At 43.2% G+C, this 19,821-nt stretch overlaps 1 protein-coding gene across 9 annotated transcripts in view; it reads right to left on the bottom strand.

Annotated features, from left to right (window-relative positions):
• ARHGEF12 (Rho guanine nucleotide exchange factor 12) overlaps positions 1 to 19,821 on the bottom strand; it is a 162,495-nt gene that overhangs the window by 50,497 nt on the left and 92,177 nt on the right. For 8 of the 9 annotated variants that reach the window (XM_075840099.1, XM_075840101.1, XM_075840104.1 and 5 more), the window contains 8 exons: positions 19,186 to 19,300; positions 18,024 to 18,129; positions 15,503 to 15,697; positions 15,250 to 15,382; positions 14,062 to 14,097; positions 13,347 to 13,501; positions 7,995 to 8,141; positions 29 to 114 (listed from right to left, as the gene is read on the bottom strand). In XM_075840099.1, coding sequence (XP_075696214.1) covers positions 29 to 114; positions 7,995 to 8,141; positions 13,347 to 13,501; positions 14,062 to 14,097; positions 15,250 to 15,382; positions 15,503 to 15,697; positions 18,024 to 18,129; positions 19,186 to 19,300 — 973 coding nt within the window. The remainder of the gene's footprint in view (positions 1 to 28; positions 115 to 7,994; positions 8,142 to 13,346; positions 13,502 to 14,061; positions 14,098 to 15,249; positions 15,383 to 15,502; positions 15,698 to 18,023; positions 18,130 to 19,185; positions 19,301 to 19,821) is intronic. The other variant, XM_075840096.1, reaches the window with a different exon arrangement.

Here is a 19,821-nt window from a genome sequence, read left to right as displayed (position 1 = left end):
TGACCAGGGTGCTGGTAGGAGAACTTACCCAGCTTAAAACATCGTCACCAATTTGTCTAATAACAGAGTTCTCATGACGTTTTTTGACTGCCTTCATCTGCTCCTTCAGTCCAACTGAAAAATAATGGAAATAAGACAAGACGTCAATTAAAAAACAAACCAACATTTCTGCAGCACTACAAACATTTGACCTAACATAGTATACATTTTTTTTCACAACTGTGCATACATCCATTAGCTCCCGACATTTGTTAACATCTACTATAAAGTTTTAAATTCCATAACCGTGAAAAATCACTATCACACCTGAAGGCAAATATACAGAATCCGAAACTGGAAACTTGGAGCTTAAAGTGCAAAAAAACTTTTAAAAAACTTGACAAAAGTTGAAAAAAAAATAAATTTAAAAAACAAAAAACGGTGGAGGTCCAAGTACCCAGTCCCCCAATAATCACTAAAACGAAGCAGCAAAAGCGCTCGCATGAGCGGTTCTGCCGCAAAAGAAAAAACGAATGGTCCAAACAAATTATTATTTTGTGTCGCCATATTCTGACAGCCCTAACTTTTTTATTTTTCCATCGATTGAGCGATATGAGGGTTTGTTTTTTGGGGGGGGGGGGGGGAGTTGTAGTTTATATTGGCACCATTTTGGGGTATAAGACTACTGTGTTTCTTATCAGCGCCTATTAAGTCCTGCCTCTGTTAGGGCTTAATAGGAGCAGAAAGATGGCAGACCTGGGGGCCTTCATTAGACCCCCCAGGCTGCCATGACAAACATCGGCCCCCTTCTTTCTAGCAGTTTAGAACCCATGGTTGCTATTGACTGCGGCATCTACGGGGTTAAAACAATCAAAGTCGGAGTCAGTAACATACAGCCGACACCAGATTTGTATGGAGCAAGCTCAGCCTGTAAGACGTAACCCTACACCACATGTTGGTAAGGGTCAAAGTGAATATTGCTTCATGCTGAGCCTTCGGTTCCAAAACTGAAAGTTTTATTTTATGGTAAACTCTGCTTTCTTGTCTCCCTATATGGTCTAACGTTCTCTGTAACTTTTGTCAAAGTGTTTGAGCCTCATTAAAGGGGTTTTCCTGAACCAATTATCTCATTTCTATTTCACTGCACATATAAAAATAATGCAATTTGCAATATACCTGTGATTAGGGATGCACGATGCATCGAAACTTCGATACGGTGCATCCCCAAACGGTTCGATATCGTCATTTCATGTAATACAGTCATTACCCCGCTCCTGAGTCCTGATAACTAGTGCGCGGGGTCAGGATGATGCGATGTGGCCGGCTCTGCACTAATGAGCGGCGGCACTGAGAACAGAACATGGCGGGCGCACTGCAAAACACCCCCCATGTTCTGTCTCATTACTGCAGCGCCGGCCGCATTTCCTCATGCTGACCGCACACACACTTCCTGTCAGGAGCGGGGAAATTACTCTATTACACAGACGCAGCCCCGCTCTATAACGGCGGAGATCAGAGAAACCTCTCAACTCCACCGCTATTCCCCTAAATGCTGCGATCAAAGCGGACTGCAGCATTCAGGGGAAAATGCGAAGGGGGATGCCCCTTGGGTCTCGTCACAGGTAATTCCTGTGACGCGATTGCGGGACATACCATATATGGGCAGGCAGCCCAGGGTCCATTGAAGGACCCCAGGGCTGTCCTACCATATTTCCTGTTAGGGCATACTTAGGTATGTCCTAACAACTGCCTGTGTACTATCAGTACAGAGGCTAATTTAATGTAATATAGATATAGGCCAGTACATTAAAGTTTAAAAAATAAAGTAAAAACAAAGTAATGTTAAATAAAATAAAAATACACATACACCTTTTTTACAATAAACATTAAAATAAGTCTCAATACATAAAGTACAACCATTCAGTATTGGCACGGCCGTAATAACCTGCATCACAATTTTTTTGCATCATTTATGATGTGTACGCTGTAAAAAAATAAAATAAAAACTGCTATCACTTTCTCCATGTGCCTCACATGAATAGTAATTAACCCCATCATGTACCTTACACATTAACCCATTATGACTGAGAAACATGATGGGGTTAATTACTATTAATGTGAGGCACGTGGAGGTTAAATTCATCATCACACCTCGCGCCTCACATCAGGAAATGGAAGAACTTTTTATTATTACTGTTCGCAAAGTATCGAATTGGTATTGAAATCGCAATACTAAACAAAGTATCGGTATCGAAGTCCAAATTCTGGTATCGTGACAGCCCTACTTGTGATGCGTCTCCAGTTGCAAAATCCTTACTTCCGGCGCTAGCCCGTCCGTGATCTAAGTTACGTTTTACGGCTGACTAAACGTACGGGTACGTCATTCCTGACGTCACCGCACACTGAGGGAAGTGGTGGACCGTATACTCCCTTTCTTCTGATAGTTTCCGTTCTGCAGCTCGGGGAGGAGAAAATGAGGCGAAGGGGATGTGATAGCGCAGAAGTGGGCACACGTGCTAAACCCTGCTAGTCTCTGAGCATGCGTGGTTTCTACACTAGCAGTGTTTACCACAGATGCCCACTCCTGCGCTATGACAGCACCTGCGTGTAGTTTTCTCCCCCCTAGCAGTGGACCGGAAACTATCAGAAGAAACTTCAGGAGCCAGTAGCTAGTTACGCTCTGATAAGTACTCCGGCGCTGGGGTTAGGGTCTTCCCCAGTGTCCCGAAGCAGAGCCTATACTATAGCTCTGCCCGTGACTCAGAGTCTGGGGAAGCCCCTGACAACACTGTCCATATATGGACAGCGATGTCAGGGGATTCCCCAGAGTCCCGGCGCAGAGCCTATAATAGTTTACACCAGCTGGGTATAGTAGGCGTGAGGAGTCCCTGCTGCCTGCGCATTGCAGGTGCATGCCGGGAACTTTATGACCGGAAGAGCAAGACAACGGACACACAGAGGTAAACAAACGTCTCAATGTAAACAAAAGAGAATAATGGTAAATTAACCCCTTCGGGACGAAGCCATTTTTTGGTTTTTCATTTTTGTTTTTCACTCCCCGCATTCCAAAAGCCATAACTTTTTTATTTTTCCGTCAACAGAGTGGTATGAGGGCTTATTTTTTGCGGGGCGAGCTGTAGTTTTTATCGGTAACATTTTTTGGTACGTGGAACTTTTTGATCGCTTTTTATTAAAAACTTTTTGAGAGCTAAGTTGACCAAAAAAACTGAGATTATACATTTTTTATTGTTTATGGCGTTCACCGTGCGCGTTAAATAAAGCTATATTGTAATAGTTTTACAGACGCAGACGTATTGCAGTATATCGTCATTTTTACAGGCATATGTTAGCAGAGTGAAGGCAGCCCTGGGGGCCTTCATTAGGCCCCTGGGCTGCCATAACAACCGTCGTCACCCTCCGATCGCACAGCGGGGGATGATGAGCTGTCGGAAGGGGCCGCCCCCTCTTTTCAACGCCTCAGATGCTGCGTTCTGACCGCAGCATTTGAGGGGTTAAACAGTCAGGAAGAGCGCGATCGCTGCTCCCGGCTGTCCGCTGTAAGATGCAGCTGACACCCGCAGTATATGGAGCGCGCTCCAAACATCAACCCCCCGCACCCGGACGTAATGGCACGTCAGGGTGCACGAAGGGGTTAAAAAACAAAAATTTAGATAACGATATTCAGGGGGCATTAATAGATAAATTGAGAAGCGTTGCAGTGATTAAAAAAAATAAATAATTAAGTATTGGAAAACCCCATTAAGTTTTAGGATCATCCAGACCAGCTAGTTTGTTTCTCTCTGCAAAGCTTTTTCACCTCATGTTTCTAGTTTATTTGATTAACCCCTTAGTGTCCAGCCTATTTTAGGCCTTAATGACCAAGCTATTTTTTAAGTTTTTCCCTCGTGTCATTCAAAGAGCTATAACTTATTTATTTTTCGGTCGACACAGCTGTATATGGTCTTGTTTTTTGCGGGACAAGTTGTATTTTTTAATTGGTACTATTTTGGAGTACATGCGACTTTTTATAAAAAATTTTTGAAGGCAGGATGAACAGAAAACAGCAATTCTTGCATTGATTTTTACTTTATTTATTACGGCGTTTGCCGAGTGGATTAAATGATGTAATCGCTTTATAGTTGGGGTTGTTACGGACACGGCGATACGAAATGTGTGTAATTTTTTCAATTTTTTTTTTAATAAAGAATTTTGAAAGGTGAAAAAGTGGGTTTTCCTTATTTCTTTTTTTTACCTTTGATTTTTATTTATTTAATATAAACATTTATTAAACTTCTTTTTTATTAGTTCCACTAGGGGACTTCACTATGCGATCACTGGTCGCTTTTATAATACACTGCAATACTTCTGTATTGAAGTGTATTACTGCCTGTGCCTATAAAACAGACAGGCATCTGTTAGGCCAAGCCTCTGGCATGGCCTAACAGGAATTAACTAGAGGCAGACATGGGGGCCTTTATTAGGCCCCTGGCTGCATTGGAAGACACTGGCACCCTGCGATCACATCAGACGCCAATCACAGATCTCAGTGCTGAAGACCTGGCCACTTAATTTAACCCCTTAATGACCGGGCCATTTTGCACGTTAATGACCAAGGATTATTTTTTGTTTTTTCACGGTCGCATTCCAAGAGTCGTAACTCTTTTTTTTATTCCGTCGACATAGCCATATAAGGGCTTGTTTTTTGCGGGACGAGTTGTATTTTGTAATTGTACCATTTTTATATGCTTATAACACATTGATTAACTTTTATTAACTTTATTTTAGGAGAGAATTGAAAATAAGCAGCTATTCCAGCATTAATTTTCACGTTATAAATTTACGCCGTTTACTATGCAGCGTAAATAACATGTTAACTTTATTCTGTGGGTCGGCACGATTACAGGGATACCAAATATGTAGAGGTTTTATATGTTTTTTCTACGTTTGCACAATAAAAACCCTTTTAGAAAAAAATTACTTGTTTTTGCATCGCCGCATTCCAAGAGCCGTAACGTTTTTATTTTTCCGTCGATGTGGCCATACGTGGGCTTGATTTTTGCGGGACAATGTGTAGTTTTTATTAGTACTGTTTTGGGGTACATAGGACTTATAGATTAACTTTTATTTTATTTTTTATGGGGGGAATGGGAGAAAAGAGAGAATTTTGACGGTTTTTTGCGTTTTCTTTGGACGCCGTTCATCCGGCGGTTTAATTAATATGTTCATTTTATTGGTCAAGTTGTTACGAACGCGGGGATACCATATATGTGTATGTGTTATTTGTTTTGACCGTTTTACTAAATAAAACCACTTTTTGGGCCAAAAAAGTCGTTTTATTTGACTTTGACTGTAATTATTATTATTTTTTTTTCACAAACTTTATTTAACGGTTTTACATTTTTTTTTTTAGTCCCACCAGGGGACTTCACTATGCGATGTGCCGATCGCATATATAATGCTTTGGTATACTTAGTATACCAAAGCATTATTGCCTGTCAGTGTAAAACTGACAGGCAATCTATTAGGCCATGCCTCCGGCATCGCCTAACAGGCAGATGCTGAAGACAGACCTGGGTGTCTTTGTTAGACCCCCGGCTGTCATGGAAACCCGACGGCGACCCGCGATTTGTTTGCGGGGGCGCCGATCGGGTGACAGAGGGAGCTCCCCCCTCTGTCAAGCACATTAAATGCCGCTGTCACTATTGACAGCGGCATTTAATGGGTTAAACTGCCGGAATCGGCGCGCGCTTCGATTCCGGCAGTTGCAGCAGGAGCCAGGCTGTGTATAACAGCCGTGCTCCTGCCGCTGATCGCGTGGGTACAGTCTCAGTACCCGCGCCATCACAGGACGGATATATCCGTCCTCCTGCGCGAACTAGCAGCTGCTGAGGAAGGATATATACGTCCTTCGGCGTTAAGGAGTTAAAGTTAAAATTGACAACATCCGGCATGATATTATCTCCCAGTCCCCTAGTAACATCGACCCCCTTCCCTCCCGCACTCCCTCTTCTTCACTTTCAGAATTTTACCCAATAACAGATGAAGTCGTCTCTAGGCTCTTCCCTTCTTCTCGTCCTACTACCCGCCCTAGTGATCCTATACCCTCACACCTCCTCCAGTCCCTCTCCCCGGCTGTCATTAGTCACCTGACTAAAATATTTAACCTCTCCCTTTCCTCTGGAATCTTTCCCTCCTCTTTTAAACATGCCATTATAAACCCATTACTGAAAAAAACAACTCTTAACCCATCCAGCGCTGCTAACTACCGACCAGTCTCTAATCTGCCCTTCATCTCCAAACTCCTGGAACGCTTGGTCTACTCTCGCCTTATCCGCTATCTCTCTGCTAACTCCATTCTTGACCCCTTACAATTTGGTTCCGCACTCTACACTCCACAGAAATACTCTCTCCTGATTCTTCTGGATCTCTCTGCAGCCTTGGATACTTTAGACCACCAACTCCTACTTAACATGCTCCACTCTATTGGCCTTAAAGACACTGCTCTCTTGATTTTCTTCCTATCTCTCTGACCGCTCGTTCAGTGTGTCATTTACTGGTTCTTCTCCTTCTCTTCCACTTGCTATCGGATTCCTCAGGGGGATCAGTCCTAGATCCGCTCCTCTTTTCGCTCTACACAGCCCCTAGTGGACAAACCATCAGCAGATTTGGCTTCCAGTACCATCTCTACGCTGATGACACCCAATAATGTGCCTCTTCCCAGGACATCACCCCTGTTCTAATACAAAACACCAGTGATTGGCTGTCCGTTGTCTGTAACATCACGTCCTCTCTCTATCTGAAACTAAATCTTTCTAAAACGGAGCTCCTTTTGTTTCCACCATCTACTAACCTACCTAAACCTGATCTCCATTCAGTGTGTGGCAATACCATAACTCCCGGCAGCACGCCAGCTGTCTTGGGGTTATTTTTGACTCAGATCTTTCCTTTACTCCTCACATTCAATCACTTTCACACTGCTGTCACTTTCACCTCAAAAACATCTCCAGAATCCGCCCTTTTCTTACTGTGGAAACAGCCAAAACTCTAATTGTTGCTCTGATTCACTCTCATCTTGATTACTGTAACTCATTATTAGTCGGTCTTCCCCTCACTAAACTCTCCCCTCTCCAATCTATACTGAATTTAGCAGCCAGGCACATCTCTCTGACCAACCGCTACACCAACGCCTCTACCCTGTGCCAGTCACTACACTGGTTGCCCATACTATTCAGAATCAAATTGAAACTTCTTACTCTTACCCACAAAGCTCTCCACAGTGCTGCACCTCCTTACATCTACTCCCTCATCTCTGTCTACCACCCTACTCTCGCTTTTCGTTCAGCCACCACGTTAGATTCAAATCCTCCATAATCCAAACCTCCCACTTCCGTCTCCAAGATTTTTCTCGTGCTGCACCGTCCTCTAGAATGCGCTACCCCAGACAATCAGATTCATTCCCAACATCCAGTGTTTTAAAAGTACCCTAAAAACACATTTTTAGACAGACCTATAACATTCCCTAATCTGACTCCTTTTCTCTGGCCAACCTTTTACATTAGTCACGAGGACTTGGCATTCAGCAATATCCCCACACTCCATGCACCCTAATGCACTTCACGTCTGTCATGCTCAGATAATGGCTGGTGACCGGCTCATGCAGCTTTATGTACTACCCCATATGTATAAAAGATGGCTAGACCATTGTACTGAACAAGACTTTTTTTACATTTTGTGTCCACCTTATATCCTCATAGATTGTAAGCTCTTGTGAGCAAATTCCTCACTTTTCATTTGAATTGTAAAATAGTTTTGTCAATGTGTAATGTCTGATATTGTCTGTACATGAACCCTGTAAATTGTAAAGCGCTGCGGAATATGTTGGCATCATATAAACATTATTATTATTATTGAGAAAAGTTCAGCTCAATGATATAAATTAGCAGCTATTTGCGTGCTACAAGTTTCGATACCACTGCGCGGCGGCAATATCTCACTGCATAACTAATGTTACCCACCATGAAGCTCTAAGATCTCCTCCAGATTGGAAAACACACTTCGCGTTTCAGCAGGTGTTAAGAGACCTTCTCGAATCACTCTTTGGTGGAACACTTGGTTGAGTACATTGAGAGTGCGGACGTGTGCCCTCTCGGTATAGAACAGCTCTGAGAAAGAGAAGGAATAGGGAATTGGAACACGCTAAAACATATCAGCAATCTTCACAAATGTTAACTATGTAAAAAGAATTTGCCCCATCTAATCTAAGCAATCATGAGTATAAACATAACCAAATCTCAAGCATAAATGCCTTTACCTACTTCATAAACTGATCGATCACATTCTTACACTGAAAAGAATAAGAATTTACATGTCCATCTTTATAAGCTTAAACGGCTTTCCGAGAATTCTTAAATTATCACCTATCCACAGGATAGTTTGTCATTTTCTGATCGCTGGGACCCTTACTGATCGAGAGAACCCCCCCCTGTTCCACCTCACTGCTCAACGAGGACACTGAATGGAGCGGCAGTCGAGCAGGCACTCTGACTCTCCATTTAAAAGGAAACAACCAAGTACAGCGCTTGGCTGTTTCCATCATTCTCATAGACATTAAATGGAGCGGCATACGCAATCTCAACTGCAGCGCCATTTAAGCTGCTCCTTACTGCGGAGGGTGTAGTGAGGAGAAAATGAGTGTTCGAGACCCCCGTTCTATCGATCAGTAAGGGTCCCAGTGATCAGAAACTGATCACCTACCCTGGGGCTGGTCAATTTAACTGGTTCCCGACCGCTGGCCGTGTGTGTTTACGGCCAGCGGTCAGGGTCCTTAAAAACTATTTACAGCTCGGGTTTTAAACTTGCTGCCCGGCCGATCGGGCAGCTGAATGTCGGATCTCCGGCAGTCAGTGACTGCCGGGGACCCTGAGGAGAGGATAGAAGCAGCTTTCACTGCTTCGTTCTTCTCCGATCTCTTTTACACAGCGCTCAATTGGTCCCGGTGATCGTGTAACTGGTCACATGATCGCCGGGATGCGGTTAGTGGCAGACTGCTGCTGGGTCTTACTAGACCGAGCACAGCCCTATTAGTGACAATCGTCACTATGAGAGGGCTGATTTCCACTGTGCAGTCCCAGTTACAGTGGAAAAAGATGGTGTAAAAGAAAGAAAAAAAATCTATAAAGTTCCCCTAAGGTCTTTTTTGACCTTTGAGGGACAGACCATATTAATAAAAAAATAAAAGTAAAGTAAAGTGCAAAAAAAATAAATAAAAAAAAAAAGAATATACACACATAAAATACCCACTCCAAAAACACGTTCCCCCCCCCCCCGCCAATCATTGTCGTAACGCTAGCCCTGAGCCAATTACCCTAATATAGACATGTAATATATTAAAATTTACGGTAGACAATGACGATCACAAGTAAAAGGTCTATTTTAGGGTAAAACTATTTTATTACATAAAAAAAAAAAGCGCTGAAAAGTAAAAAAGCTAATTTTTTTTTACTATTATTTTCAAACTTTAAAAGGGAAGCGGTCACAAAATTTTTATTTTTATATGTTATTGCTTTTATTATGTCATTAAAATACATTTCATTTATTTGTGTTTTTGTGTTGTACTTTTTTCTTTCTTTTACTTCTCTATGGGGGCTGCCATTTTTTTTTTCCATCTCTGTATGTGTCGATTAACGACACATACAGAGATGGAATACGGCACATACATCCCCATAGAGAATGCGAACGGGAGATGTTCCATTCACCATAGTGTACGCCGTCTGTGTGGGAACGGCGCAAAAGGAAGGTCTTCGGCAGAGCGACATCCGGCGCCATTTTCATGTGGACCGGAAGCTGCGGCCGGACAGTAAGAGGACTTACTTACGGTCGCGGCATCCGTCCATATGTTCAGAAGCAAGGACAGGGAGCGGCGGCGGCGACAGGTAAGTTATGTTTGTGCATGTGATGTGTGTGTATGTTCGTGTTATACTGCGTGATTACCACTGTATCTAATCCTCCTACACCATGCATTCGCTCAAAAAATGGCGGCACACAGTGTAGGAGGTTTGAACATTCAACCCCCTCCTTTCTCCTGGCACTAGCCAGGAGAAAGGAGGGGGGATTGTTTGAGCACACTAGAGCGAGTGTGTCTTCTCCAATTTTGCAGCATAAAGCAAGGAGGTTGCTTTACCACATGCCAATGCTGCAATTTTGGGACATGCTCCCTCTAGTGACCAGCACATGGAAATGTTATAAATTAGAATCTACAATAATAACAATTAATTATAATAACAATAATTAGAATAACAATGTGTAATCATTTATATGCCAACAGTTTAACAAAAAAAAACTAAAAAATTATTTTTCTAGCGACATATTCCCTTTAAGCCTAATTTATTCTAAAATAGCAAAAAGGATGTGTATAAAAATGATAAAAAAAGAAACCTGCATTGTCTACGGAAAAAACAGCGCAAAAATCACGTTGCTAGCCCAAAACATAAAAAAGTTATATCCATTTAACGAACGCGTGCTAAAATGGGCTAAACGGTGTCTGGTCCTAAAGGCTCAAAATAGCCCGGTCCTGAACTGGTTAAAAAAAAAAACTAAACCGAAATTCAGCAGAATTAACCGACTTCATCATGCGCAGTTCGGTTTCTTAGATTTAATTTTTTTCCCCTATTTCAAAATGTATCTGCGTCCTCAGGACGCAGATACAGTTGAATCCAATGGTAGAGCAGGGATCCGTAAGGTCCCTGCTCTACCATTCACTATGTATAGCCGGACGCTCACGGATCAGCACAGACAGGTGCGAGGCATTGATGTCGCGCCTGTCTGTGCCGAGCCACATAGACCTCAGGAGCATTGGGGTTAGAATGGGGTTAGGGGAGTACGCATTTTATTAGGCACTATTGGGGGCAGCTGTGGATGCAATATACAGCGTGCGGGCAGCTATTGGGGCATTTTAATGTGTGGAGGCAGCTATGGGGGCAATATACTGTGTGGAGGACACTTATAGGGGCATTTCAATGTGTGGGGAGCAGCTATGGGGCAATATACTGTGTGGAGGGCAGTTATAGGGGCATTTTAATGTGTGGAGGCAGCTATGGAGGCAATATACTGTGTGGGGGCGGTGTCAGGCCGTTATTATATACAGTAGTATACAGCATGCTCAGGGGATAAATATTAAATTCAGTGGCATAGTATGCATATAGGGGGCATGGCATGCAAAGAGGGGTGTGGCCTAAATAATCATCCAACAATCGTAATCGAGGTTACACGTTCAATTAATCGTGATTTTGATTTAGGTCATAAACATAAACAGCCCTAACATCTCCCATAGATAGGTTCTAATTTTAGATTCTAATTTAGGGAAAACCACTTTACATCTTAAAATATTTTTTCAGCTTTCCCTGCATGCTGTCATTGAATGGATATCCTGACCATAAAATATTCACTAGTTGATCTGTTCTGATCAGCTTATAAAGGAATTTATAGATGTTGAGTTATACAATTTCCCAGTTTAGCTAAACTTGGAGACCTCCTCACGCTGCGTTCTCCTGAGACCAGGGCCATTTGTAGGCGGCTGCGGTCTGTTATGCAGCTGCAGTGTGAAATTATTTCCGATGCGTTTAAATCATGATACTGCATGTAATCCGCTCTAGGGAAATATTATGCAGGATTTTTTTTTTATAACATATTTCATTTTTCATTTTCTGTTCCATATACCGGCCATAACCATATAACTTTAATGCGGCATAAACCTGCATTTACACACAAAATAGGTGTTACTACTTCTGGTCAAGGCATTCATTGTGTATACAGAGTAGAATACTGTACGTTAAAGGGAAGCTTCTCCAGTGTGGATAGATCTATAGAGATTAAGTCTCGAAAGGTGTACATTTATAATAACTCGGCTAAAATAATAGGGCTGGGCTATTAATCGTAAAAAGCCTGAAACCAAAATTTTGCGCGATTAATCTGTATCATCTTGCACATTTTGTTTTTTCCCGGTTTCAACTGTATCTGCGTCCCCAAGACAATTGAATCCTATGGTCGAGCAGTCAGTTCTGTGCAATACTATTCACTGTGTAACGCCGGTTGCTCATGGCTCAGCACAGAAAAGCGCGCCACTGCCTTGCGTCTGTCTATTTTTGGACTTGAACGGTGTCCTCAATGCCCGCCACATTCTCTTTTTTTTCCGCCTCATTGCCTGCCCTATTTACTTCTTGTTTAGCCTCAATGGCCGCAAAACGAGCGAACAGCGCTCGTCCCAACTGTATATACCGGTATGATGGCTGACTGGTATACACAGGGGTGATGGCGGTTATACACAGTAGTGACGGGGGAAATATACAGGGATGATGGGGGTAATATACAGGGATGATGGGGGTAATATACAGGGATGATGGGGGTAATATACAGGGATGATGGGGGTAATATACAGGAATTCTGAATAATTGTAGATACGAAAACGGAACTGAAACGTGTAGTACAAACTGGATTTTAATGTTTGAGAGCGTCACATCTGCATTTATTCTATTGGATCGATATATACGCTGAGCACCACTAAAAGATATCGCAACAACTGCTGAGTTATCAAGACAAGCTGTGAGTTATTTTCCTTTGTACATGGGAGGACAGTGCCAGTATTTGCTCTCTTTATGGCTTGGACTTGCCTAAATGTCCAACATCTGGGACCCGCACCTATATCTAGAACAGGGCCCCCTAAACCCCGCTCTAGCTTTGTCGGTTCTCGCTGACTCCCGGCCACTTCCTGGTCATATGGTCGGGAGTTACGAAAACAGCATAGCTCGCTGAGCTGCGCGGTTTCCGTAACTTCCATAGTAGTGAATGGCAGCATGCGAGCTACATTGTTTCCTTAACTACCATTCAGTTCTATGGGACATACGGAAACAGCGTAGCTCTACGAGCTACACTGTTTTCGTAACTCACGACCATATAAAGTTTTTCATGGTCGGAATTCACCTCATTTAGCCGCAACACAGCGGCTGAACCGGGTTTAGGGGGCCCCATTCTGGAGATAGGTGTGGGTCCAAAGGTAGGACCGGCATCTATCTGACATTTATGACATATCCTGTGGATATAAAATAAAGGTCTCTCATGGGAAAACCCCTTTAACTCATTTGCTGCATGAATATAGACTTCATATGGAATTACAAATTGTCTTATTATTTAAATTATATGTTTAACTATCCTTTAAAGTGGTATTCCGAACTCCGATGTTTATGGGAAAAAAAAATGTCTGATGGATGCCGATCCCACCCCAGGGACTTGCACCTATATCAAGAACGGGGGTCCATAAATGTCTAAGTTAGGAATAACTCTCATAGTCAAATATATTCTGGAGAACTCCTTACCATGTATGACCTCTTGCTGTTTGATCTCGTGTGGTTTCAGTTCCTGTAAAATATCTCGGCTAACCAGCTGCTGCCAGTTAGGAGGATCCATCTCCAGATCTAGATCATGGAGTTCATCTTCACTCTGAGTGTCTCCAATGCCCAAGCTATCCAACCTGAAATGGGGGAGAGGGTCATCATGAAATTAGTTCCCATGTAACTGTGCTGTGCTCAATATGTTTGTATGTAAAAAAAACATTTCCGGTATAGCCATGGAGTGACATTACTGCTTACAGTCCAGATATTACGTCAGTATGATTGCATCAAGTAATCAACTTCTATTAAAACGGTTAAAGGAGGGTCCGATCTTAATAGGGCATCATACTCATGTCCTCCATCTAGGAGCCAGAGAGGAGAGCTATGCGAGCTACGATCACTTGGCCGACCGCTATCCCTCCCGACTCCCCCGTCTTCTCATTGCAAACAAAAGGATCGGGCATGTTGGTGACCAGCACACCGCCATCCACATTAGACTGTTGGCCGTTCCCATCAAAATCTGCAGGTTCGGCAGACATACATCTGATGTGCATGGACACCTTTGGAGATGCTTGATCTAGACAACCCCTTTAACTCGATTAGATTCAATATGAGCAGAAGTAAATATCTATAATGGCAACAAAAATTGCTGTGTATTTTTTTTTCAATTTACTCTTTAATTCACTTAAAATGTACTCACTTTCGTGAAGGTTTTGGTGTGCCATGTTCACTAAATCTATTGATAAAAAAAATAAAAAATAAAAATAAAATAATAATGAAAAAATAGACTTCGTTTTCACACAAATACCAACTTACACACAAGTTAGTCACAAGAAATATACCCAGGGCTCCCCTGCCTTAAAGCATTTGACAAAAATAGATTTATTTTTTTAGCAAGACAGTTTGTATATAGAAAATTTTAAGGTTGGAGATTCTCCAAGAGTACAGGAAGAATTCTATTTGTCCAGGAGTACTATAAAATGGCTGGATGACACTGCCTACATTTTCATCGAGAAGTCTTTAGATTTGGCGATAGGGTAATTCCCCCTAAATCTCCCATTGCACACGACCGTATTTGTCATCAGTAATTACGGACCCTTTCATTTCTATTGGCCACGGACACCTTTCAGTATATTTCCTGATGGGTGTCTGTGCTGAAAAAAATTATAGAACCGCTCCTATTCTTGTCAACAATTACGGCAAGGACTCTCCCATAGAAGTCTATGGGAGCATCCGTAAATACGGATGGCTATGGATGTGCATCCGTATTTACGGAAGCGCTGCTATGCAACATGCTGATGACATCATTTGCATCCTCCCTCTTTTTTACGGATCCGTATATACAGATGGAATACGGATGCAATACGGACCGTATTTACGGAACACCCTTCCGTACATATGGATGAAATACAGATGCCTAGGGGTATGTATTTACGGGCAGTATTTCGGGATAGATAAAAATACGGTCATGTGCATGGGGCCTAAGGGTCAGTTCACACTGAGTTTTTTTTACCCGTTTTTTGACGCGGAAACCGCGTCGGAAAACGCGCCAAAAATGGCTCCCATTAATTTCAACGGGAGACGGAGGCGTTTTATTCCTGTGAGCGGAAAAAACATCTCGCGGGAAAAAGGGACATGCCCCATCTTCGGGTGTTTACGTCTCTGACCTCCCATTGAGATCAATGGGAGGCAGAGAAAGCGTATTTTGCGGTGTTTTTTGCCCGCGGTGCTGAATAGCGGCGAAAATCGGCATGCAGGCAGTGAAAAATCTGCCTCAAAATTCCAAACTGAATTTTGAGGCAGATTTTCTGCCTGCAAAATACTCCGTGTGAGCCCAGCCTAAGAGTTTGTTCCCCACAACAAAGAAAATATTCACAACTATTAGTACCGATCAGTGTCTTTCACTTCTTCCTGCAAATGGTCCAGTGGAGAAGAAGGGAAGTCAAACAGGGAACCTGAAGTCCGCGAACTTCCATCACAAGAGTCGGTGGAATGAGACCCTTCTGCACTATATTTCATGACTAGTATAAAAAAACAAAAAGGAAAACCATTAATCAGTCGGTTACCTGAAAGCTATACAAACTGGAGAATTATGATTAGTGGATTATTAGGCCACCCCCATTTTAGCGATTTGAACTCACCTCCCTCCAATTCTCGACTACCGTCTGGGGAGCTGTAAGATGAATTAGGAGGGGGAGAAAGAGGGCTGAAGGAAGAATCATGTCCATCTACAGAGCCACCACTAAAACGCAGTCTGCTCTCTGCCGGCTCAGGGCTGCTGGATGAGGACGTTGATAAGTGCTTCGGATGTTTCTGCATTTGCAAGGCTTTTGAAACTAGACAAAGTCACAGAAAATGAAATGAAACACGACAAAAAATAACTGTATATGTCCACCATTGAACACCATTTTAAAATTGATATACAGAAAAAAAAAATCTATTTAAAAAAAATAAACCTGAACACTTTCTACATGCAGTTGCGTGTGTCGGGAATTGGTGTGCGGCGCGCTCTATTACAGTCTATGGGATTTACGTTAATGCTTATCCCACCTATCAGACATTTATGGTATATACTATGTATATGCCAGCAGCAGACTATCATAAATGGCACAGAGTTGAAGAGGTTCTGTCACCACATTATAAGTGGCCTATCTTGTACATGATGTGATCGGCGCTGTAATGTAGATTACAGCAGTGGTTTTTATTTAGAAAAACAATCATTTTTGACGGAGTTATGACCTATATTAGCTTTATGCTAATGAGTTTCTTAATGGACAACTGGGTCTGTTTTACTTTTGACCTAGTGGGTGTTGTACAGAGGAGTGTATGATGCTGACCAATCAGTGTCATACACTTCTCCCCATTCATTTACGCTGCAATAGTAATCTTACTAGATCACTATGTGCAGCCACATACACACACTATAACGTTACTCAAGTGTCCTGACAGTGAATATGCATTACCTCCAGCCAGGACGGGATGTGTATTCAGAATCCTGATACTTCTGTAGCGTTTGTGATTGATTTACAGCAGAGCAGGCGTAGTCTCGCGAGATTACGCTGTAAACGGTTATTTACAACAAGAGGACACCTGCTCTGCTGTAAATCAACCACAAACGCTACAGAAGTATCAGGATTCTGAATAGCCACTTTTTTTAAATCTACAACATACACATTCAGTAAAACTTCCTCACATGCTTTTCTTGCCATGATGATATAGTCTGGCCTGGCCAAATCTTAGCCAGGACGGGGATTAGGCTTCAAAATGTAGTATCCCAAAACAACACGCTGTAGGGCTGGATCAAACAACCAAATTAAGGAGTGTTGGGGAAAAAAAAACTACAAACTCACTCCAACCAGAGATCTGTGAGGCCGGCATCATAGATCACTTGAGGGTTTTACCGCCCCTAGAAGACGCAATTGAGTTTCCAGCAGAGTCCCTCCCCCCCTTTATAGTAGTCAAAATTGCGTTCCCACTTTCCCAGGATTCACGGCAGCCCTCTTCCCCTTTAATCCCCAGTAAACACAGCAGCTCCCTACCACACACTTCCCCAGTAATCCCAGCTGCCCCCTTCCCCTATATTCACAGCAGCCCCCCATAACCTTACTTTCCCCAATAGTCACAGCAACCCCTTTCCCCGCACTTCCACCATGAACACAGCAACCCCCTTCCACTCACTTCTCCAGTAGTCAGAGCAGCCCCCTTCCACTCACTTCTCCAGTAGTCAGAGCAGCCCCCTTCCACTCACTTCTCCAGTAGTCAGAGCAGCCCCCTTCCACTCACTTCTCCAGTAGTCAGAGCAGCCCCCTTCCACTCACTTCTCCAGTAGTCAGAGCAGCCCCCTTCCACTCACTTCTCCAGTAGTCAGAGCAGCCCCCTTCCACTCACTTCTCCAGTAGTCACGGCAGCCCCCCTTTGCAGTAGTCACGGCAGCCCCCCTTTGCAGTAGCCACGGCAGCCCCCCTTTGCAGTAGCCACGGCAGCCCCCCTTTGCAGTAGCCACGGCAGCCCCCCTTTGCAGTAGCCACGGCAGCCCCCCTTTGCAGTAGCCACGGCAGCCCCCCTTCCCCGTAGCCACGGCAGCCCCCTTCCCCGTAGCCACGGCAGCCCCCTTCCCCGTAGCCACGGAAGCCCCCTTCCCCGTAGCCACGGAAGCCCCCTTCCCCGTAGCCACGGAAGCCCCCTTCCCCGTAGCCACAGAAGCCCCCTTCCCCGTAGCCACAGAAGCCCCCTTCCCCGTAGCCACAGAAGCCCCCTTCCCCGTAGCCACAGAAGCCCCCTTCCCCGTAGCCACAGAAGCCCCCTTCCCCGTAGCCACAGAAGCCCCCTTCCCCGTAGCCACAGAAGCCCCCTTCCCCGTAGCCACAGCAGCCCCCTTCCCCGTAGCCACAGCAGCCCCCTTCCCCTTCCCAGTAGCCACAGCAGCCTTCTTACCCTCCCTTTCCCAGGAGTCACTGCAAGCGCCTGTTCTCCACTTCCACATATACAAAGCAGCTAACCCATAGTTCCCCAGTAGTCATAACAATACCCCCCATTTCTCCAGTAGTCTGAGGAGAGAGCCCCAAGCGCCATCATTTTGTGTGTGCTCTCTTGGTATATATCACGGTTTTGGCTGGAAGACATGTAGTAAAATCTCACCCTCATATATTCAATCATACTCACTTGCATTACTGTCTTGCCGACTTGGCCTCCGTGGAGGGCCTAAGATGCTGGACAGCCCTCTGCGTTTCCACTTTTCATCTCCTTCTTTATCCTTCTTCATACTCTGCTACGAAATTAAGTAAAAGACAGAAAACTAAGTAACAGGTATTTTATAACGATTTAATTCTTATAATCTGACAAGCAAATATATTAAATATACATTTACAGATACAATTTCAACCACATTGCTGAAGCAGATAAAATGACATACTTCTTGCAGAGTAGAACTAATTCTAGAAATGGAGGCATGAGGCCCAGATGCGCAACTACACATGTGCCTTATGGTATTATTCACACGTGGCAGATTTGTTGCAGAAATTTCTGCACTGAAAAAAAAAAAGTTACATTCATCTGAATGGGTTGTAGGCCTCTGGGATGCAGGTCTCACAAGCAGAGTTGTAATGAAAAAGTCATATTTGCCACTGGCACTGGATGGTTTATGACTGGTAAGAACAATATCAAAGAAGGATTCCAAGTTGCAGGTATTAGGACCGAAGAAGAATCCATGAGATGTAGACCAAATATGATGCTAGAGGAGTTCTTGACATCTTATATAAAAAACGGCGGAGAAAATGTAACGGTGTGGGGCTGCTTGGGATCTGGGAAGGTGTGAGTTAGAAAGAGCTCAAGACATGATGAACCGAAAAAAAATAATAATGTAGTCAGCACATGATTGGTGCAAATTTCATCATCCAAAGCAGAGAACTAAGCTGTGCAAAAACAACTGGTGTGGAAATAGGGACTGGTTAGAACAATCACCAGATCTCAACCCTACCAAGCTCTTGTGAGAGGAGCTGCAGTGTAAGATCGGGGAAAACGACCTTTGGGAAGAGCTACAGATATCAGGGGCTGAACATTTTCTGAAAGTGGTTATCTCATCAAGAAAATCAATTTCCATATGCCCTATTAGGGTATATGGACATCAAAGAGTGCGTACACAGCTTGGGACCCCCGCTCAAGACCCCATCTATTAGTCAGAGCAGAATGCCACTGAAAACAACTATGGAAACTTGGCTAATGGTTTCCGTTTGTCACCATTGTGACAGGGTTCCGGTGTTTTTGACGGAATCAATAGCGCAGTCGATGGAAACACAATTAACACTCTTCTTGAGCCTGTCTATACCTTAATTTTTGGTAGGAATCCAATACGTCCACGTCTCTGTTCCAGGATTCTCGGCTCTTTAACTTTCACACCAAGGTGCTTCATGTAGGTCAAGATAACAAACTGTATAGTGCCACTGTACATGGAAAAAAAAATAAAAAAAAAATACATTTACTGCTCAAGAAATAAACGTACTTAAGTTTTACTTGACTGGACTAAAGAGCTTGTCCGGACGTATGTAGATAAAGATTATTCATAGTATAATGAAAATGTTATTTTCAAGACCTCTGCTTTCTGGCAGTCAATCGGAATATGCTCATTTATAGAGGCTGAAAACACGCATAAAGCTGCGTGCAGAAAAACGCGTTTCTTCAACCACCGACGGCTGACTGGTTTACAAAACTGTTCATTTACTGTACATAAGCGGTCATTTTTTTTTAACACAAACTTAATTGCAGTGGCATGTATGTATGTATATATATATATATATATATATATATACACATATATACACACACACACACATACATTACCTAAAAAAACATTATCAAAATTGGAATTAAGCTTAGAAAAAAAAAAAAGACGGCTGAGAGGTTGGACTATTTATACCCAGGACTGTAACTATAACAAGCAGGCATCATCTGTCTAGAGAAAAGG

This window comes from Rhinoderma darwinii, chromosome 10 (genome assembly GCF_050947455.1).
Source record: "Rhinoderma darwinii isolate aRhiDar2 chromosome 10, aRhiDar2.hap1, whole genome shotgun sequence".
In the NCBI taxonomy this organism is placed as follows: Eukaryota; Metazoa; Chordata; class Amphibia; order Anura; family Rhinodermatidae; genus Rhinoderma; species Rhinoderma darwinii.
This window is presented reverse-complemented; position numbering and strand designations above follow the sequence as displayed.